This window comes from Carettochelys insculpta, chromosome 7, assembly GCF_033958435.1.
Source record: "Carettochelys insculpta isolate YL-2023 chromosome 7, ASM3395843v1, whole genome shotgun sequence".
In the NCBI taxonomy this organism is placed as follows: Eukaryota; Metazoa; Chordata; order Testudines; family Carettochelyidae; genus Carettochelys; species Carettochelys insculpta.
Window position 1 is genome coordinate 44,940,550 of NC_134143.1, and position 23,862 is coordinate 44,964,411.

Consider the following 23,862-nt stretch of genomic DNA (forward strand, 5'->3'; position numbering starts at 1 on the left):
GTATGGAAAAAAAGTTCCAGGTGATCTCCAAACTGAGAAAGAGAAGACGGGTAGCATGAATGGCATCTGTTTATCTCATCTGCCAAAGTATGAAATCCCAGGACATTAAAATCATATCAGCTACGTCTACACGTGAAGCCTACATCGAAGTAGCTTATTTCGTCTACTAATAACGTCTACACGTCCTCCAGGGCTGGCAACGTCGATGTTCAACATCGACGTTGCGCAGCACCACATCAAAATAGGCGCTGCGAGGGAACGTCTACACGCCACAGTAGCACACATCGAAATAAGGGTGCCAAGCACAGCTGCAGACAGGGTCACAGGGCGGACTCAACAGCAAGCCGCTCCCTTAAAGGGCCCCTCCCAGACACAGTTGCACTAAACAACACAAGATACACAGAGCCGACAACTGGTTGCAGACCCTGTGCATGCAGCATGGATCCCCAGCTGCAGCAGCAGCAGCCAGAAGTCCTGGGCTAAGGGCTGCTGCACACGATGACCATAGAGCCCCACAGGGGCTGGAGAGAGAGCGTCTCTCAACCCCTCAGCTGATGGCCACCATGGCGGACCCTGCTATTTCGATGGTGCGGGACACAGATCGTCTACATGTGCCCTACTTCGACGTTCAACTTTGAAGGAGGGCGCTATTCCCATCCCCTCATGGGGTTAGCGGCTTCGACGTCTCGCCACCTAACGTCGATGTTAACATCGAAATAGCGCCCAACATGTGTAGCCGTGACGGGCGCTATTTCTAAGTTAGTGCCGCTACTTCGAAGTAGCGTGCACGTGTAGACACGGCTATCTTGACCTGTGGTTCAAGTGGGAAAGGTGTTGCTGGAAGAATTATTTCTATAGTGTAACATCTGCCTCTTCCATGGCAGCTTATAGGCCTTTTGATGGTAGAAGGTCTGGGGCACTGTATGAGGTCTTATAGGATGTGACTTTTTTATAAGCTCGCGATGTAAATTCCAAGTGCTGAAAGGATGCTGAAAGGCTTGTTGCTGACGAGATTATTCTCTTCTAAAAGTAGATCTTCCCTGGATTGTACATTGTCGGTAAATCCCAAAGATCAAAGCCACAATGCTGTGTGCATAGTGACTGCTGAAGCCGTGGCTCACAGTGTTGTGGCAGCTGCATCTGTAGAAGACCACTGGGATGATCTATCAGCTTTCCTTCTATATCCTATACCAAGCCTGGCAGCACCCTTCTTGGTGTGTGTGGAGTGGGAGTGGTGTCTGATTAATCTGGGTCAGATTGTGGCCTCAGAGTATGTTCCATAAAGTGTTTAAGTCTATCTTCCCATGCCTGTTTAATTCGGGTGGAAAAGGAGTGGTAGATGCTACATCTGGAGACAACGTCAACTTCTGCAGATAGGAACACCAGAGTTACAGACTAATCAGTCAACCAGACACCACGTGAAACTGGAAATAATCAATTAGGCAGCAGCAAAAACAAAAGAAAACAAATTCCATACTGTATTTGTATTTCCTCTTAAAGGTAGATACATTGGGCTGCCTCCACCCCAAATCTGCTCCTACCATCCACCTGCACTTACAGGGCAGTCACACAGAGTTAACAAGTGAAGATATTGGGGCTGCATCCCATGGCAGTGAGAGTCAGAGTAGAAGTGCTGGGGTCTGCATTGCTTTCTCCCCACTCTACGAGCCCTGCCAAGAGGTGGCACACATGGTTTTCACTCTTGTGTGCTGGCCAGGATGGAGTTGCACTATTTGCACACACACACAGACCGAGACGGAGACAAGCTTACAAACACAATCTGAATCAGAGGAGGAAACTGTCTGCAAGGAAGCTGCTGGAGCAGATCCTAAAACCAGCCCTGGTATGTCAGCTGCTGGATCTGGAGCCTGAACTGTACTTTGTTCAGAGTTAGCAAACATTTCAGAGTCCCAGTCTCCATTCTGAAGATGTTTGTAATTCTGAGGCTCTATTGTAATTAACACTAATAGCATACTAAACTAAGAAAAACTATTTAAGTAGTCTAAAACAATAAAATCAAAGTATTTAGTGGTTCAAAGCACAGCAGTTTTGGCAATGCCGCAGAAGGTGCATCTCAATTCATGCAGCAGCAAGACAGAACTAGAGCAGCAGGTGGACACATTGCCCCTTATGCCCTCAGCTTGGAGAGCAAAGGAGCAAATGGCACAGATGCAGCCCAAAAGACACTGGTGAAAAAGAATTCTGATCTCCAGCTCTTGGTAAATATGCACTCCCCACATGGAATACAAGTCAGGACCAGCACTCAATACTATTTTATTGCTGGTTTATTTACAGAAGTGTTCTAGATTCTCCCTCTAAACTCATTTGCTTACTCCTGCATTGATCATGCAGAGTAAGCAATGCAGCTTTCTTTTTAAAACTCTCTGAGTTACAAATACTCTGTAATGGAGCAATACCAATTTCAAGAGCCAATCGGGAAATAAATGCTGCCCAATTTCTTTGCACAGAAAACGATTCAAGATAGAAGGAAGTGTTGGGAACTAGAATGTTATATAAGCCAGGATATACATCAGGTACATCACCAATACATATGGCAGTTTTCACTTTGATTGGGCATGCAGTGCAATGCAAGGATTTTGCTTGATGTTTATTTTAGTTCCAAATTGATGGCAGTGTTTTCCTGCATTTTCCACCTCCACCCCAGTTCACTCATTTCTCTTCTGCTAATTTACTTGGTGATTACCTAGAAACCTTCTTTTGATATACATCTAAGAACTGAATTTTACTATTTATTTTACATTTCAAATATGAGAAACATTTTGAATGGAAAGTGAACAGAGGCTGCTCAGTTACTCACAGTCTCTCTAGGGATCTTAGTCCAAAGAAAGAGCCATTCTTTAACCACAAGATCTTGTTGTTGCTCAGAATTCTGTAAGAAGTCATAAAAGAATCAGGTTAACAGATCATGATAATTCCACTCATTAAGAATGTGTAATCACAGTAAATGATGTCACTGTAAAATACTAATCACAAAATTCTCTGCTCCATTTGCATTTTCCTTTATAGCAGTAAATAAAATAAAGATTATCATTTTCACAAGTAGAAAGTTATAGATTTAACATTCTCCTGTATAACAAGCGAGTCAGGCAACAAGTGCAGCATGGTTCAGTGTGAAACCTGTGAAATTAGTAGACATCTGCACTGCACACATTTGAAGGACAGCTGCTGAATGTTAATTTTTATACTTGCATAAGTGAACATCCTGGCTGTGTGACTGGAGGCCAATGAGACATGGGAGGAAGGTTGGGATATATGAAGAAACTTCTTCCTCCAGGCCACAGGACAATAATAGAATTACATTAGGACCTGCTACTATAGTGATGAATCCTTCTCCCATTTCCCCATTGTCAATAACAGGTGTATATCAGATTCATGCATCCAAGGGTCATAATCTATTCCTTACTGCAATGAACTGGGAAACACCTCCCCACACAATTCTGGGCTTTGCAGAAGATGCAGACAACACACTCCTGCTGATCCCTGCATAGCAGAGCTCTAGTAATTTAGCTACATCTGAATCATTCACTGTTACGGAGCAGAGGACAGGATTTGACACTAATTTCAATCTATTAAAAAGTTTCGTATTTGGCCTCACATGTCATCCAGATGTCTATTAAAATGTTAATGGTCCCATGACAATTTACTAACGTTTTTATAATTAACAGTTTGAGTAATTTCATGTCGGCCACAACAGTGTTTTGAAGCAGCAGAATAACAGCAACATGTAAAGGTAATGCCACTTTGGTACAGACTCCCTCTGAAAAATATGTTTCTTCCTAAAAATCTAACAGCACGTGAAAACAACTCCAGTTTGTTCTGCAGTGTCAGGAGGTCTTTTTCAGCTCCTGAATTAGTGACTGTGGTACAACACAGAGCCATTCGCAGGAGGTTTTATCCATTCAGCTAAATACAGTCTTCAATTATTTGGAATTTTAAATGCTTAAAAAGATTTGCAGTGTTATAGCCAGGTTGGTCCCAAGCTCAGAGAGGCAAGGTTTGTGAGGTAATACCCCAGAGTAAACACTTGAGCTTTCTTTTAAAAACCTGAATTACAAATATGCTGTAATGGAGCATTGCCAACTTCATGACCCACTCAAGATAACTGCTGCCCATGTTTTTGGTTTATATAGGAGACAATTCTAAATGAAAGAAGTTTTGGGAATGAAAGAGTTAAACAAGACAACCTATGTATCAGGCACAACAAAAATCCAATAGGATGAAGAGCTCAAAGTAAGCACCAAAGCTTTTGTATCTTTCACCAGCTGAAGATGGTCTACTAAAACAGCTTACCTCATTCTTAATGTCTTTTTAGAAGCAGAACATATAGGGTGCGTCTACACTAGCCGGCTACTTCGTTGAAATAGCACGCGTCACATCTGCACATGCCGTGCACTATTTCGACGTTGAAATTGACGTCAGGCAGAGAAATGTCAAAATTGCTATTCCTATCTGAAGTTGGGAATAGCACCCTACTTCGATGTTCAACATCGAAGTAGGGCGTGTATAGATGATCCACATCCCACTACATCGAAATAGCGGGCTCCTCCATGGTGGCCATCAGCTGAGGGGTTGAAGGATGCTCTGTCCAGCACAGGAGGTCACAATGTGTCTGGGAGGGGCCTTTTAAGGGAGCAGCTTGCTGTTGCCCCAGAAGGGCTAGTCCAGCCTGTGACCCTGTCCGCAGGCTTTGCGGTCCCCTTATTTTGACGGGGAGCACTTATGCGTGTGTGTGTGGATGCTCCGCATTTCCTTCCAGGGCAGCTCCTTTTGACGTTCCCCATCGCTACTTCGACGTTGAATGTCAACAGCACCAGCCTTGGAGGATGTGTAGATGATACACATCAAAGTAGCCTATTTCAATATTCTTACCTCAAAATACGCTACTTAACGTAGTGTGCTAGTGTAGATGTAGCCATAGTGTAAAACTGATGATAGTTTGAAAGGAAGTTCTTTCTACTGGAGCAATTACACATCAGATATATTGTTTACAATTATGCCAAAAGCACAATCAATAGGAAATTCATTAATCTTGCATGTTCTCAATTAGAAGACCAAAAACTCTTCTACATTTATCAGAGAATGGGTTTTTCTTTCATATAGCATGTTGCTTTAAATGTATCAGATGTTGATTTATCTACCTCCTAGTATTTCTTATCATAATTAAAATGTAATGAATGTTAATTTTGATAGATATGGGTCCTGCCAGAAAGAATGCTGCTGGAGAGATGGGTGTCTTACAGCCACAGCGGCTCTCACAAGTTGGGACTGTCCCAGGATATAATCTTTTTGTCCAGAAGCAAGCATAATGGACACCTCCTTAAAAATATTACTTCTTGTTGTTTTCCCAGAGCTGTGTTTTGGAATCTATCCCATCACTTGTTAAACTCTTGCACTTACAGAAAGCTTGATTCAATATAGCAGTGCTTTAGCCAAAAAAACTCATATTTCTTAGACTGAAGAGCAGACTTCTTCCCAGGATAGGAGTATGATACAGTGACTTGGCTGAACTGGCAGCTATAAAAGGGGCAAGTACAATTTGGAGAAGACAGACAGACAAATTGGAAAAGATTTTATTTGAATTTTTAAAAAGCTTTGATTGATACCTAATGGACGGAAACCAAACCATCAGTCTCGTTTCTCCTCCTTACCCCACTTTGTTCCTTTCCCTTCCCTTCCCTCATGCCCCATTCCTTTACCCTGCCCCATCCTTTGCCCTACTCATGATTTTAAGAGTAATTTCCAAATGTCAAATGAGACACAATCTCAACTATGCTGAACGCTACGCTCCAGACTCTCAAAAACAACCCAGACATTATAACCAAACCAGGTGACAAAGGGGGTGCCGTTGTCATCATGAATAAGTCAGACTATGAACAGGAGGCAGCCAGACAACTCTCCAATACCACATTTTACAGACCTCTTTCCACTGATCCCACTTTGGAATTCCAAAGGAAACTACAAAAACTACTTAAGGAACTCCCTGCTGCTACTCAGGACCTCATTCACTCAGACACACCATCTGAGCCCCAGCCTGGATTATTCTATTTACTTCCCAAAATTCACAGACCTGGACACCCCGGACGCCCTATCATTTCAGGTATTGGCACCCTTACCACTATACTATTGAGTTATGTGGACCCCCTCCTCAAACTCTATGCCACCAACACTCCCAGCTATCTCCAAGGTACCACTGACTTCCTGAGGAAATTACAAAACATCGGAAAAGTTCTTGACAATGCCATCCTTGCCACAATGGATGTAGAGGCTCTGTACACTAATATTCCACACGAAGAGGGATTACAAGCAATCAGAAATAGCACCCCTGATGTCACCACAGCCAATCTGGTGTCTGACCTCTGTAACTTTGTTCTCACCCACAATTATTTCTGATTTGGGGAAAATTTATACTTCCACATTAGTGGAACTGCTATGGGCACCCGCATGGCCCCACAATATGCTAATATATTTATGGCTGACCTGGAACAACGATTCCTCAGCTCTCGTCCCCTATTACTTCTCCTCTACTTAAGATACATTGATGACATCTTTATGATTTGGACCCATGGTACAGAGGCTCTAGAAGAATTCCACAGAGACTTTAACAATCTGCACCCCACCATCAACTTATGCCTCGATTACTCCATGCGAGAGATACATTTCGTGGACACTACAGTACAAATCAAGGATGGCCTGATAGGTACCACACTGTACCGGAAACCCACTGATCACTATACTTATTTACACGCTTCTAGCTTCCATCCTGCACACACAACTAGATCCATTGTTTACAGTCGAGCCCTTAGGTACGGTCGCATTTGCTCTGATCCTACTGACAGAGACCAAAAACTACAATATCTTTACCAAATATTCATAAATCTGAATTACCCACCAGCAGAAATAAAAAAACAAATTGACAGGGCCAGACGAATACCCAGAGACCAGCTACTCCAAGATTGGCCCAAAAAAGCCAAGAACAGAACACCATTGGTCATCACCTACAGCCCCCAACTCAAACCACTGCAACAGATTATTAAAGACCTACTACCTATCCTTTATCAGGATGCCACACTCCAGAAGGCCTTAGGTGACAGGCCTATTCTCTCTTACAGACACCCTCCCAACCTTATGAGTATTCCCACCAACAGCCACAGTCTATACCGCAGGAACACCAGTCCTGGGACTTTTCACTGCAACAAAGCCCGCTGCCAGCTTTGTCCACATATCTTTTCTGGAGACACCATTACTGGACCTAACCAGGTTATTCAGAGAATCACAGGCACATTCTCTTGTTCCTCAACTAACATCATATATGCCATCATGTACCAACAATGCTCAGATGATTTGTATATTGGACAGACTTCAAACTCTCTTAGACAAAGAGTTTATGGCCAGAAAACAGACATAAAAACACTCCTGATCCACAAACCTGTTAGTCAGCATTTTGATGGAGTGAGCCATTCTGTTAATGACTTAAGAGTTTGCGTGTTACTGAAGAAGAATTTTCACAACACTCTTCAAAGAGAGGCTGCTGAATGCTCTTTCATATTCAAATTGGACACATTAACATGTGGTTTGAACTGAGATTGGAATTTTCTGGGTCACTATAGGTGCTCATTTGCATACTTGGCTTAATACTGATACTGTTTTTGGTTCTCTGTGCCTTGAATATTAAGTCTGTTCTGGCATGGCTATGGTCTGAAGAATTAGGTGTGTCCCATGAAAGCTCACCTAATAAATTATTTTGTTAGTCTTTAAAGTGCTACTTGACTGCTTTTTTTGTTTTGACTGAAAAAGGGCTAACAGATTTTTCAATATATGTATTTTATGCTGTACACTACCTGGATATATTTCTGTTTGGCCTTATTAATCTAGACATAAATCATCTATATAAAGGGTCTCTTTGGACTGGGAACTTAACAAAGAAAAGTAGCTTCATGATGCTAACAAACATGGTTGGTTTCAGCAAAACACTGAGCAAACAACGAGGTCACATCCAGTCACGATGTTTGCCTGTTTTATTTTGTCCTTAAACAGATTCTTTTGGTCTTCAAAATTAGACCATGCATGTAACCAAAAATTTAAAAATGAGAACTAATTATTTTTCTTTTTTCTAAACTTAAAACTCTATTCAGACTTTCAAATAGTGACTACTTTCCAAAAGTTACTTTTACTTTACTGCATTATCTGGCACAGTGTCTGCTGCCAAGAAGGTTTTATGAATTTGATAATGTCAAAAACAGTAAATGCTTGCTTAATTAGGTACAGTTAAAACATGCAATTCAAGCCAAAAAAAATGAAAACTTTATTTGGTAGAATACTAATAACTCATGGTTTCAGAAAACTGTAACATCTAGTCAGGGCAGGTGAAAATGGTTCCCCCATAATCAAAGCCAGTCACCTAGTTAGACTGGTTATTTTGTTAACAGCGTGAATGTCATTACTGGAAAATTTAAATTATATTACATTGCATGGTATTGTAGAGTATTGCTGGATATTACAAACAATAAGCTTAATTCAGTCTTCTCTTCTAAGGATATTCACTGTGGAGATAGGAAAGAGTCATAGACATATTACTGAGTTATCTTGAATTGGAATAGGACTTCTAAATGCAAAAAGTTAATCAATAAGCCCCTCCATGGTACAGGACTGCACTCAGAGTTCAGTTTATACTGAGGCCTTCACTTCATTCTTTTATTTACAAAGCACATGAAACAATATAAGATGTAGCACATGCGAGGAGAAGAGTGTTATTAATTCTGTAATCTCTGCACTGTCTTTGGTAGTTTTTGTTTGTTTTTGTTTTTGTTTTTGTTTTCACAGATAGGATCATCTGCCTCTAGACAAATGCAGTATTTTTTTAATCTAGAAGTGACGTTGAGAAGAAAAAAGCACAAACGAGCATCTTTTGATAGTATCTATTGCATCCTTGGTTTATGTGCCTACTTACTTAATTACAATCAGCAGTTGTAACATGCTGTTTCTATAACATCAGAAACTGAGGAACCTTAAAGACTAACAGATTTATTTGAGGATAAGCTTTCATGGGTATAAACCATTTTGTCAGATGCATCTGTTGAATTGGCATTTACCTTGAAAGCTTATGCTCAAATAAATCTGTTGGTCTTTAAGGTACCACAGGACTCCTTTTTATTTTTGCGTATGCAGACTAACACAGCTATTTGTCTGAGACTTTTAAGAAGCTGATGCACTTATGATTTTTTGATAAGTGAATGTTAACATTAACCTTAAAATGTGAGGGTTTTTTGTTGTGATAAATCATGGCAGAATGCTGCATGTTAAATATTTCACACCTACAATCTACGTTCTCAGCATTTTTTTCACTTGTCCTATTTTTTCAGATGTGTTAGTTGATTTCAGGGATAAAACACATTGCTAAGACAGCTGCCTACTTGGTATGTTTAACTAATTATCAGTTCCCAGCTGTGTGCTAGGAGACACATTTTAATTTTATTCAAATAAATCTGCTGTTTAAAAAGTTAATTACTTCAAGGACCAGTTGAAAGAGTTTGGGTTTAAATGTTTTGCTCGTTTTCTAAATAATTTCTTGGCGAGCATTCACTGTTTCCCTACCTGCAGATTCCATCTACCTCAAAAAGATACTTTCCAACTTTTCCGAAGTTTACACAAAGTAGTGTTCATGCATACTGATCCAGCAGTCATGGGTCAGTGGCAGACAGGCAACGAGCAGGCTGAAACACTAAACCAATCAGATATTCTGGTTCTAAGGACTCTAGGCCTCTGGGTCTCTCTACTTTACCCCCACAAAAAATTTGCTACAGTTAGGAAGAGAGGAAGTTATTATGGAGATTCATATTAAATGTATTGGTATGAAAACACTCCCAAGCCATAAGGTCGAAATATAAAAAGAGTAGCTGTAGCACTCAGAAGGGAACGTCAGGGTTATATTTACCTGCACCCTGTTTCTTAAAGGAGTAGAGGTCTAATGAGGAGATAAAAGGAGACAGCTCTTGGGAGCAGTGTGTGATTGCAATAAGAAATGTTTTTGGTGCTTCCTCTGGACTGACTCAGCAGGAGTATGATGTGCATAAGCTATGCTAGTTTTTTGGACACTAGGTTCATTTAAACTCCAATTTTAAAATAGTCCTTGGTCCAGAGCACAAGAGACTAAACATACATCAATCAGTAGCCAACAGTAGATTAAAAAAAAAAATCAGTGACCAGATCAGGACAGTCTTTGTTATTGGTATATCTTAAAATAATGAAATTTTATTTGCAGGTAAAGGTTTAATATCTGTATTATATAAGTTATGTGATACAGAACAGCCAGCAGTCCACCATCGGTAGTCTGAAGTTAACAACAGCTGCATCACAGGTAACTGGAAAAACCTCATTTAGAAAGACTGGCCACAAAGCTGCCCTATCCCATTCAAAATCAATTCAGAGATTACGACAGGTGCACTGGTAGATCAAAACCTGATGGATGGATGGTTGGGCCAGTGATGTAAGAGTGATTAACAACAGTTGTCACTGACTACTCATTGCGTCATGCTCTGTAGTGGCATAAATCATCATAAAAGTCATCAAGCAGACAGCTCAGACGGCTGACGGTTAAAACTGCTTGCGTACAAAGGCAGGTCGCTATTCTCACAGATCTTGGCCAGCATCAAGATAGAGACCTTGTTACAGCAAATATGGAGCTGTCTTATATTACTAAGGATCAACAGTCACTGCGGTGTTTGAAGTACTCAACACCCCCGCCGGCTCCCAGCTGTGGGGCTGCAGGGTCCCTGTCATCCCTGGGCTGGGGGTGAGTACCAGCAACTCTTTTATTGAAGGAAAAAAAAAGTACTTACAATAAACAATAAAAATTTACACCTCATTTTGTCTAGCTTGAGCTTCCTTCTGTTGGATCATGTTATATTTTTCTCTAATAGACTGAAGAGCCCACTACTAAATATTTGTTCCCCATACAGACACAGAGTTCTTCATCCTGTAAGAGGGGCTTATGTCCTTTGTTCCTAGATGTTCATACATTACCAAGAAATCTAGATCATTCTGAATCAGTAACCTGCCCTCTTCACCATTTCCAATTGTGTAATCTAAAAACTTAATGCTGATAACGATTTTAAGTTTTCTTCTAGATTACTAATAAAAATGTTCAGTAACATAACGCAGGGTGCAGGCAGGGAACCTTTTCTCTATCAGGGCCACTGATCCACAGGAAAAGAAATATCAGTCAAGGTCCACACACAGTCCCATGGAGGAAGGCTCAGGGCTTCCCCAAAACTCCAGGGTGAGTTCCATGATGAGAAGTTTAGGCTGCAACAGGGGGAGTCCATGCTGGGGTATGAGACTGGGATGCAGGAAAAGGTAAGGGCTCCAGCTGTGGGTGTAGGCTGAGAGTTGGGGCTGGAAATGAGGGATTTGAAGTTTAGAAGAGGGCTCTGAGCCAGTGCCAAGGGCTTTGAAATGCGTAATGTAGGCTCAGGGCTGGGGCAGGGGACTGTAGTGTGGGAAGAGGTTTGGGGTACAGGATGTGGGAGGCATCTCAGGGCTGCAGTAGAGGTCTGAGGTACAGAAGAGATCCAGGGTGCAGGCTCCACCTGAGCAGCGCTTAACTCAGTCAGCTCCTGGTCAGCAGTGCAATGGACCTAAGGAAGGTTTCCTGTCTGCTCAGGCTCTGTGCTGCTACTGGAAGCATTTCTAGCCACAGGCAGAGGGACCAAGCAGCCCTGCACAGTGTTCACTGCCTAAAAACACAGGCACTACCCCCCACTGGTCCCACTGACCACAGTTCCCAGCCAATGGGAGCTGGGGAGTTTGTGCTGGGGGAAGGGACAGAATGCAGAGCATCCCTGATCCTCTCTGCACCTAGGGGCCACAGAGACAAGCTTAGAACATTCAATCAGTGGCATGGAGTCTTGCCACAGGCTAAATAAATGAAGCAGTGGATCAGATTCAGTTGATGGGCCATAGATTCCCCACTGCAGGCGTAGGGCCATGAGCCCATCCCTGATGAGCCCCATTAGAAACATACCTTTACAACCACATTGTGAGACCTAGTGTGCACTGCTTATTTTATATCATTCTAGTTTTTTAACCAAGATGTCATATTGTACCGACTCAAATACCTTATAGAAGTTTAAGTATATTTTGTCAACACCACAGATAGAACCTCTCTAGTCCACCACATTCTCTGGTCCAGCAACATCAATGCTATGTCATGATTTTAGTTAGCCAGTGATCACTTATCATGGGTGTGGCCAAGTATCCCACTGTCTCAAAGTTTGTTTACAGCCACCAGCTCTGCCTCTCAGTATTTTGTGCTGTTATTAAGCTCTAATTTAACCCCACATTTCTTCTAAGAGCCCAGTAAGTAATGGAACTATTTGTGCTGCTAGACAATATTGACCTCCTATGGGTGAGCAAATTCACTGGTTCAGTATTGGTCAGCTCCTAAGAGAGAGCTTCAATCTATATTACCTTTTCCAAATAAATTTATAATCTCATTAGATAAAACAGGTATCAAGATATTTTGACAGGATCTATTTTCCATCAGCCCATCTTGACTGGAATTATATAACTCTTGTTAAATTTCTTTATTTAATCAAGTCACAGATTAGCCACTCCATTATCCTGACAGGTTATAAATACACAAATCAGCCCTTTTACCCTTTTTAAAATTGCCACAACCTTAATATAATTCCAGTCTTCTGGAACTTCCACCGTGCTCCAGAATTTATTGAAAAATCAACAGTTCAGAGAGAAAGTTATTTGGACCTGCTGATTTAGAAATCTCTGTCTTTAACTGTGTCTGTTTAGCTTCTTCAGACACAGTAATGGAAAGGAAATATATAATGAAACTCTATCATCTGCTTCTGTGCCCCCTACCCACTAAAGAACAAAATATTTATGAACACTTCTGCCTTTTCTGCTTTATTATTGATGTCTGCCATTTCCACCAAGTAGTAGACAAATCCTATTATCAAGGTTCTTTTTGTTTCTACTAGATGCCCTTAACTCAGCTAGACATAGATTTCTGTTGTTTCCTTTCTCAATTTTTTACAGTTCTTAATTTCTAATTTAGACTCACTGATTATCAACTTCATTCTTCCATTTGTTATTTTTATTGCTGCCTTCACCTCTCCTCTAACCACATTGATTTTTTTTTAAAACTACTATGGCCTGCTGCTTCCCTTGTGGTTTTCAGGGCAACGAGTGAGGTATTCTTAAATTATTCTCAATTATCATTTACATTTTTTTATTAAATCCTTCCTCTCGGCTAATTTGGTTCATAATTGCTTTTAGCTTTATGAAATTGGCCCTATTAAAGCCCCATTTACATAATTATTACTGATCTAGTCTTCATTCTGCTTGTATATTATAAATACAATCATGTCATGACCACTCGTACCTAAGCTACCATCTTTTCTTTCAATGATCACTTCTTCTTTATCTGTTAAGACAAAGTCTAATAAAGAAGTGCTTTACTTTTTGAAATAGGAAATTGTCATTTGCAATGTTTAGAAATTCCAAGAATGGTTTAGTATTGGCAGCATGAGAAATCATGAGATTTCTAGCATGAATAACTCAGACTAAAGCCCCCAATGATTCTGCAGCTTTTTTTCTCTATAGATTATCAGTGAAAATTTTCACAGGACACCAACTATTACTCCATCTTGTTATTTATCTATTAACAAATTGACCTATAAATACTGAAGACCAATTTCTTCTGAGTCATCAGTGATTCAGAAACAGGTTATGCCATTTTTAACAGAGAAACAATTACATCTCCCCTCCCTTTTTGCTCACTTTACCATTTCTAAACAGTCTATATCCTTTCATGTTTCTTCCACTAGAATGAATCAAGCACTCTCTCACTTTCTGTAAATAGGATATCATCACTACATTTTTGTGAAACTATGAAGAAAAAAATGAAAGCAATACAATGTTATTGTACGGAACAAAATCTACAGGACAAAATCTCAAGGGGAATTAAGGAATAAAATGTGTCCAGTACGAATTTCTTTGGGTATGTTCTTAATTTTTTATTTTCATTAAATAATTTTAAAACAATGTCAAAACATACCCCTTCCATTTTCTAAAAAATAAATCCATGAACCTCCTGAAAGTTAGCACGAAAGAAACTCTGTACCAGGCCTGAAAATCAACAGTCTTGAGACCTTTTCACTAGGGATATCTTGAATGCCAGGCAGACAAGATTAAGGGCTAGTCTATACTAGCAAAATAAGTTGATTTCAAATATACAGTTCTAGCTATAGCAACTGTGTAGCTGGAATCAACATATCAGAAATAGACTTACCCAACTGTCCTAATTATGAAAGCTCAACAGGCGCTTTTCTCTCATCGACCTCCCTTACTCCATACGATTGCGTGGAGTGCAGGGGTCAACAGCCGACTCCAAAGAGCTCAATTTTGTATGTCTTTACCAGATGGTTCAATCTTCCCAGAAGTATAGACATGCCCTAAGACAGGCATAATCAAGTGTCTCAGTTAACTTCTCTATTGCAGCAGGTCACCCAAAGAAAGAACAGCTCTAAGATAGCCAGACCCCAGCCAGGCAGGGCATTTTTGATGAAGGTCATCATCTCCCAATGCAGCTGCAACCTAATAGGATGTCAGTTGCATCATTAAACAATGAGTGTCACAAGCATTTTTATGTTAATATGTATTCATGTTGTACATGGATAGGAGAACTTAGCTAGTCCATTTGACGTTACATATTTTGGTAGGTTCACTGCTTGGTTATGGTCTAAAGAGATTCCATTTCAAATCTTGTTTATGACAAGCCAACAAAACTATTTCAGTTCCAGGACAGAGTGGTTGCCCTTATTGTTTATTGGAACAAAATCACAGCAATAAATATCAATTAGGCTCTCTTTGGCAACTAATAATGGACCAGATATGTCATGTTCTAGGTTTCTTGTCTTTGCACTGGAATTGAAGAGATAGGACTATTAAGCAGTGAAAAGCCAGGGATGTGGGGGGAGAAGCTGGAGGGGGACCAGCCACCCCATAAAACAGACATTGGAGAAAGTGTGGAAAGTGAAAGTAATACTTAAAAAATCTCTTTACTGAACTGGCATAAAGTGGGATGGGGGACATTTACATTGAGACGCTATGGTATAAAATTACAAACTATTTTTAAGGCTTACAATGTGTCTTCCAAGTAAACAACATACATTGTTTATCCCCACAGTATGCATAATTCATTTGACAGTTGTAGGAAAAAAACAACTTAGAATAGAGCTTGCAACACAAAATAGCAGGGGGTAAAAAAACCATTGCAATTGTGGGCTGCATACACAGAGATAAACATCATTGTCATGGATGAGGACAATAACAGTCCCATTGTTTAACATGCTGATGAGACCAAATCTGAAATAGTGCATATAGCTTGGATCGCTGAATACCAAGAAGATATTGACCAGTTGGAGATAATTTAGGGAACTGCAACAAAAATTATTAAAGATCTGGACAGACGACTTACAAGGAAAGAATGAAATGTTGACAGCATCACTAAGTGAATAAATAGAATATGCTAGCCACCTACAGATACTGACGACTGAACAGCATGGAGTGAGATCTGGTGTCCGAAGTGTTCTAAAGAGAATCTGGATTATTTATTATGTACACATCACTTTTTGGCTGTATGGTAATTACAAACAAAGTAAACATGGTGTCTACCCAGGCGAGTTTGAGCAGAAGGCAAACAAGTTCAAGAACTATTTTTCTAACAGTGATGTCTATTAGATTATAATAAGTGTGCAAAATATTTCCTAAACAAATAAGTGCTAGTGTTCCTTCCTAAGGAGTTCACAACCTAAGAAAAAAATCTTATGACCTATATTATGTAGTCACCTCTATTCTTAATATAAAAATTCCTACTAGCTCTCACTCACCATCTTCAGTACCTCCCAATTCTTCTTACCAAATTCCTCTCCTGACAAAATTATTTTTCACGAGCTGTATGGCCATCCCCAAACATTAAAAACCATGAATCACACACAAGATTGGCTTAAAATGGTTAGGGGGAATTAATTATACATTGAGGAACTTGCTATCAGTGAAGAGGAGAAGGGATAGCTTCCTTCCAAGATGAAGAAGGATCATTTCAGGGACAGAAACATTACCCCTATTGCCTCATTCCTTCTCCTGCAGTAGCATTTTGCAGCTCTCCCTCTGACTATTTTTCTGATGACCATCTGCTCCCACGGGAAAAGCAATGAGAGTGGAAGTCAATCTGTCCCTTTCACAGTGTTTCCTTAAATGTGGAATGGAACAGTCAGGAGGACAAAGGTCATTTGAAGAACAGTTTTACACAAGCCCCCTCAATTTCCAAACGCTAATTTTGGAGTTAATTTAAATGTGTGCACCTCTGCCTTAACCCTCTCTAGTTAATCTACATTGAATAGCAAGGAAACATAACTTTTCTAAATAACTATTTCACAGCAGAGAAAGATATGAATAATCCAGTACTCCACAACCTAAATGATTCCTTCTTGAGATAGCTAAATTTCAAGCACACCACAAAAGGAGCTGTTCTCAATTTAGGGCTTATCTAATTTGAGATTCTATTCACCAATCCACTAAAAATGTCCCGAGTCACCTCAGACAAGTCACTTCATTCCTTAGTTCCCCATTGATATAACAGGCACAATAGCACTGCCCTAGCTCACAAGCTTTTGTGACGATAAGTCATTTAAGTATGCAAAATAGATTTAAAATATTTTCAGATTAACTTTTTCAGGATAAACTACCTTGCATCCACTTAAAGAATAGTCCCCTCCTTCTCCCTGAATTACGTAGTACCTCATCTGGAATTAATTATTCTATGCTGGAAGTGCATTTATGGATATTCAAGATGAATTTTTCTACAGCAAGGTGAGGATGTCATGCAACCCCATTTTAAAATTGAGTGCTTTGCCCCTGGCAGTCTCCCCACTGCTATCCCACACTTCTTTGCTGAACATGGGGGTTGGCCTGTCTGTTTACCTCAACTCCCTACGGTCACCTTGATCAGCTGATGTTGCACAGCCAAATGTGCTCCATTCGCAATTGGCATGTTCACATAATCAAAGTAACCTACTGATTATCTAACAGACACATACAGCAGCTGTGCTCGGTGAGTCTTATGGTTCCTTGATGAGGTCCTGGATTTCCTTGCCTTCTGGGCAGAGAAGACATCCAGTTACATCTTACAAACAGACACCTGAATGCCAAGATGTACATAAGGATAGCCAAGCCTCATGAAGGAAAAGGAAGAACTCCCAAGGCACAAAGCAGTGTTGTAACAAAGGAAAGGTTCTCCAGTGAAGTTATAAAGACATCAAGGACAAAAGCTGGATGTCTGGCAGAGCTCACATAGCCTGTGCCTTCCAGGAGGACCTGGAGCATGTCTGTGAAGGAAACTACCATCAAATCTCAGCATGTTGTGGACATAACCAAGAGCCACCTGAGCACAGCCGTCCACAGAAGGAAATTGACATGGACAGCCACGGTCTCTTTGACCCACCAAACCCTGACCCAGAGACAATGCCAGAGAGTCCAAGATACAAACCCAACCTGACAGTGAAGGGTAGGGGAATATGACCCATGGCACAACACAACTTGAGTAAAGGTAGAATCATAGAATACTAGAACTGGAAGGGACCTTGAGAGGTCATCCAGTCCAGCCCCCTGGCCTCATGGCAGGACCAAGTACTGTCTAGACCATCCCTGATAGACATTTATCTAACCTGTTCTTAAATATCTCCAGAAATGAAGATTCCACAACCTCCCTAGGCAATTTATTCCAGTGTTTGACCACCCTGACAGTTAGGAACTTTTTCCTAACGTCCAACTTAAACCTCCCTTGCTGCTGCTGAAGCCCACTGCTTCTTGTTCTATCCTTAGAGGCCAAGAAGAACAAGTTTTCTCCCTCCTCCTTATGACACCCTTTTAGATACCTGAAAACCAGCATCATGTCCCGCCTCAATCTTCTCTTTTCCAAATTAAACAAGCCCAATTCTTTCAGCCTTTCTTCATAAGTCATGTTCTCCAAACCTTTGCTCATTCTTGTTGCTTTTTTCTGGATCCTTTCCAATTTCTCCACATCTTTCTTGAAATGCAGTGCCCAGAATTGGACACAATATTCCAGCTGAGGCCTAACCAGTGCAGAGTAGAGCAGAAGAATGACTTCTCGTGTCTTGTTCACAACACACCTGTTAATGCATCCCAGAATCTTGTTTGCTTTTTTTGCAACAACATCACTCTGTTGACTCATATGTAGCTTGTGGTCCACTATAACCCCTAGACTCTAGGTATACCACATCCACTGCTTCTCCCTTATCCACAAGGCTCGTTTCTTTGATAGGATAAGGGAGAAGTGGTGGATGTGGTGTACCTAGACTTCAGTAAGGCATTTGATATGGTTTCACATGATATTCTTACTAATAACAACATGTGTATTCATGACCACCAGGAATACAGCACTTCACATTGTTTACTCAATCCATTTGAAAATGATACTAGCTTGCAAATCAAATGAAACATGGATGCAAGGAGAACCTTCTAAGGAATTAATATAGTTTGTAAATTATTTTGAATTATTGGAATGAAAGTGCAAAGAAATGCAAAGACTATTTAATCACTTCATTGCACATATAATATGTAAAATGAAAATATGGCATATAATTTGGAATTGATGATAATACCACAAGAGCTTGTAGATGATCTTTTGTTGTGCAAGACACAATCAAAACCTTCATTTGAAACTAATTGGAAAATATAACTCTAGGGTTAAATCCTAGACACACTGTTTTCTTTAGAACAAAAGTATGTTGTTCTCTGACTTGCTGAATGTTTTTTTCCCCAACACTCCATCTGGGTGGTACGAGTGACTGTTAGGTCACGTTTGAAATAACAAGGACGGAGAATTCTTGCATAAATCAAGCAACACCACAGTCCAAACAGTAAAACTGAACATTTCTATCACCAGCCCAACACAGAACTCTAGTCTTCAAAAAAGCTGGCTCACTGTGTGTCATACATGCACTGGAGCATCTTAGACTGATTCCTTAACAGCAGGGAGGTTATAGTTCACCGCTTTCGAAACAAGCTCCCTCAGTCACAGGGTCACATTCATTAACTGAACAGGACAAAAAGCAGCAGGAATCAAAGCATTGCTAATGGAACTGTAAGTACTTCAGAAAAACAATATGATTGGCCCTTCTACTGCATTTATTGAGCACTGGCAAACCTTTACACCAGACAGATTAATTTATATAAAATATATTCTTTTTCTCTTTGTTTGTATGGAGGTAAATATGACGGTCCAAATACCTTCAGACTTAAAGACCGGATTTATAGATCTGTCATGACAGGAAACATTGCAGAGAGTTTCAAAAATGCAATCAACTGTATCCAAGAAATTCAACACCTGGAAAATCTACTGCATTAGTGGATGACTATGGAAACAAATCTGATAGTATAAACAGTGCTTAAAGAAATCCAGACAGCACAAAGAATGTGCAATCCCATTTCATCAATGTTCATACAAGCTTACCGTGCTAAAAGTCTAAACCTAGAGCGCTTTGTGCAGCTACAAATTTTGCACCAATATCCACCTACAATCCACAAACACGGTCCATAAAGATCTTCAAATTTAAAGAGCTCCACCTAAAACATCTCTATATTTATTTTCGATCCCCACTATATATGCTCCTCCCTCACTATACGAGCACATTTGGTTCCCAACTTTCTGCTCATGGGTGAAAACTCGTAAGAGGGACACTAAATTCCCATTAAAATACTGTAAAAAAGTCTCTGATTTGTTCCAAGGGCTCATAATTCGGTGGAGTGGCAACCTATGGTACTGCTTTTGAAAGGTAATGAACCTTGGTTTCTGTGGGGTTGGAGAGGGTTAAAGATTGGGGCAGTTTGGGGCCATGACCAGGAGGGAGGGTTAAAACCTGGTGGCAGGTTGGGTCTGGGGGGCAGGTGGAGGTTACGGCTGCTGAAGATTGGGTCTTCGAGGCCAGAAGGGTTTCAGGCTGCAGCGGCTTGGAGCTGCAGTGCAGGCAGCGGGGTTAAGACTGCAGCAAGTTGGGTCTGCGGGGCTGGCAGAATGATACGGTTGCAGCAAATTCTGGCTGCAGAGCCAGCGGGCTGTGAAGGTTGTGGCAGATTGGGGCCATGGAGCTGGTGGGGTGTTAAGGTTGTGGTGGGTTGGGGTCACGGAGCCAGCAGCAGGTTCAGGCTGCTGTGAGTTGGGGCCAGGAAGCCAGCGGGAATTCAGGCTGTGGTGAGTTGTGTCTGCAGGGCTGGCAGGGGGTTCAGGCTGTAGTGGGTTGGGTCTGCGGGGTGGGAGGTAAGGCTCATATTAGCTGGGAGGGGAGTTCACTCATCTAGTGAGCAAAGGTAGGTATGCGTGTCCCTCATTTTAGCAAGTAGTCATAAGTAAAATACTAATTTAATGAGGGGTGAGTGTTTTTGACATTTTAATGCAGTATTTACATGGATTTTCAGCATCCTTAAAATACAGGGGTGGCCAACTCATAGCTTTTTGAGAATTAAATGTGGCTCCCATTCACAGCCACACGCCAGGAGTGGCACCTGCCACTCCGCAAATGCACCCCAGCACTTGGTGGGAGAAGCAGGTGGCAGAAGCGGTATGGTGGCAGCAGCTTCAGTGAGTCACCAGCCTGAAGTCTGAGCAGAGGACTGGGGATGCCTGGTTCTGGCGGAGGAGGCATTGCGTTAGAGGAGAGGGAGGCTGTTGTGGGGGGGCTGGCTCTGGAGGAGGAGAGGGAAGTGGGGAACTAGGAACGCCTGGCTCTGGCAGAGGGGGAAGGTACTGAGCCATGTATTATATATTTATTTTATTTATCTATCTATACATTATGTCTATATAGATAGATAAAATAGATACATAATAAGTGGCTCTTGGTACTCTATTGGTGTAGCTCTGAGTCCCCAACTGGTTGGCCACCCCTGTTATAACATATAGGTTAATCCAGCCTCCAAATTCATATGAGATTAAGTATTGTGATCTTTTTAAGGACTTACCTCAATAAAATAATGATCTGAAATATTGCCTGAGGAGATTATGCTAGTAGGACCACTTATCTCCCTTCAAAACTTACATATTTTGCAAACAAGTAATTTGATAAGATAAGAACCTCTGGAACGAGCTATCACCACATCACAGTGGTTTCATGTGAATGATCCTGTTCTCATGCTTAACTTCACATGGCTAGCCCTACTGATTTCAGTAGGACTGCACGAAGTTAAGAATGAGCATTTGTAGATCAGGGCTTAAATCACATGACCTTTGCAATAAAGAGATATTCAATTTACCCCTACAATGAACATGAAATCAAAATAGACCAACTCTGAATGGCAATTGTTCGGGAGGTCTACTAGTCGGGGAATGGGTCAGGACATCTGGGTTCTATTCCCAGCTTTGAATCTGCCTCATAGAATGAACTTGACTAAATTACTTTTACGTTTCCGTGCTTCAGTAGGCCTATTGGTAAATGGATATAGTAGTACTTGAGTCTTGGGAGAGTTGAAAGAATGTCTGAAAAGTTCTTTAAGAGCTTTGGCGAGCTTGTAAATGGGTCTGTACCTTTTTAAAAGGTTATACATGCATTCAGATTGCTAGATGGGTGCATTTTTATCTTAAAAATTGCTTTATATGAAAACCTAAGAATGCACTAAATAAAAATAGACAATACCTCCTCTTTATTGGGCACCTGATGTGGAAGTCAGTTTAAGAGATGGAGATGTAAAGCAATCATTTAGGGGTATGATATTAAAATAACTAGTTTTTCTTGTTTGTCAATCCAGCTTGATTTTTGCTAAAATTTTAATTATTGTATGAAATGCATATACTTCTACAAGTCAGTGTTCACTGCAGTGAAGAGGGTATTTAAGGAAGACAGAGTGGGACATTAGCCACCTACAAATGGTGGCAGTGCCACTGAGTTGTTTATAGGGTGTTCACTTACTGTGCCACACAGAAGGTGAAATCTTGACTCCACTGAGATCATTATGCGTTTTCCCAGTGACTTTAGTAGGCCCAGGATTTCACGTAGGCTATGTATACACTGTGCCCTTACCTCGAAATAAGATACACAGTTTGCGCTTCAAAAACTGCGTATCCTATTTTGAGTCAATTTTGAAATAGGCTACTTTGGGGTTTGGCACTGTTTATACAGCCCCAAATGTTTAAGTACTGGGTTATCTCAAGGCATCCCTTACTCTTCCCACAATGAAGGGCACAGGGATGCCAGTATTGCATGTCTGGCATTCCAGAAAATATTTCAAAATACCAGGCACGTTTTCTAGAGGCAGAGTTCCTATTTCAGGATACCTCTGAATCCCAAAATAGCTCTGCAGTGTAAACATAGCCCTACAGTCTGAGCCCTTATATAATCCTAATAATAATAATCATAATGGTCCATCAGCATGACGATTGGCTTGAGACTACTTGCAAAGGAAAGTGGTGAGGTGAATGTAACCACATGGTAAATGAGGGAAGGCAGGGAGTTTCCAGAAGCAAACATACACGTACTCTACTAACCTAAGATGACGTGCTTGGCTTAGCTGATCCGCAGCTTTCTAGAACTGCAGTCTGCAAGGATTTAAAAAGATTGATTTTATAAAATATGCCTTTACAGGACCCAGGAAAAAAAAGAGCATTCCCTTTTTTAAGGTTACGTGGTAAATCTACAAGTCCCTATTCTGGGCAGAAACTGTTTCTCTTCTCAGTTACACACTTCATTAATACTGCAGATGAGCAAGTCTTGTGATGGAGTTAGTGAGATGAACAGTGCTGCTTTCATAGCTGGCCGCATTTCTACAGGTGGCTCTCCTGTCCTTTCCAGCCTCTCTGCACTGGAATGAAAGTTTGGGGTGGCTAGAAAAAGACACATTTGTCCTTCCCCAGACTGAAAAATAGAATAGTGATGCAGTAGCTGCTCACTATAACTAGAAAAAAATTGTACCACTGAATATAAAGGAAATGCTTCCCTTTATTTATTTTATAGCAATGAATGTTTGCTTCTCAGAAGCAATACTAACTTGAAAACAAAAACAAGAACGTAGAAATTGCCATAACTGATAAGACCCATGCCCCCCGCTCCCAATCTAACAGTGGTCAGAAACAGATGCTTCCAAGGCAGGTACAAGAAACCCAACACTAATTCATAGAATCCTAGGGCTGGAAGGGACTTCAAGAGGTCATCAAGTCCAGGTCCCTGCTTCAAGCAGGATCAACCCCCTCTAAGTCATCCCAGCTATGACTATGTCAAGACAGGACTTAAAAACCTCTAGGGACAGAGATTCCACTACCTCTCTAGGCAATGCATTCCAGTGCTTCACCACCCACTTGGTGAAGTAGTTTTTCCTAATATCCAACCTACTCCTCTCCTTCCATAACTTCAGAACTCCTTGTTCTGCTGTCTGTCACCACTGAGAACAGTTTCTATCCATCCTCTTTAGAGACCCCCTTCTGGAAGTTGAAGGCTGCTATCAAATCACACCTCATTTTTCTCTTCGGCAAACTAAATAAGCCCAAATCCCTCAGCCTGTCCTCATAGGTCATGTGCTGCAGCCCCTTAATCGTTTTTGTTGCCCTCCGCTTAACCTGCTCCAGCACATCCACATCCTTTCTATACTGGGGGCCCCAAAGATGGATGCAATACTCCAGATGTGGCCTGACCAATGCCTAATAGAGGGGAACAACAACTTCTCTAGATCTGCTCTAAATGCTCCTCTTAATGCAGCCCAATATGCCGTCGGCATTTTTGGCTGCAAAGGCACACTGTTTACTCATATCCAGCATTTCATCCA

General features: G+C 41.0%; 1 protein-coding gene across 2 annotated transcripts in view; it reads right to left on the reverse strand.

Annotated features, from left to right (window-relative positions):
* Positions 1-23,862, reverse strand: part of ADGRA1 (adhesion G protein-coupled receptor A1) — a 513,902-nt gene that overhangs the window by 413,777 nt on the left and 76,263 nt on the right. The window contains exon 2 of one of the 2 annotated variants that reach the window (XM_075000430.1): positions 2,819-2,890. The exons of the other annotated variant lie outside the window; for it this stretch is intronic. Within the exon in view, the coding sequence (XP_074856531.1) occupies positions 2,819-2,890 (72 nt within the window). The remainder of the gene's footprint in view (positions 1-2,818; positions 2,891-23,862) is intronic. 2 annotated transcript variants of the gene reach the window in all.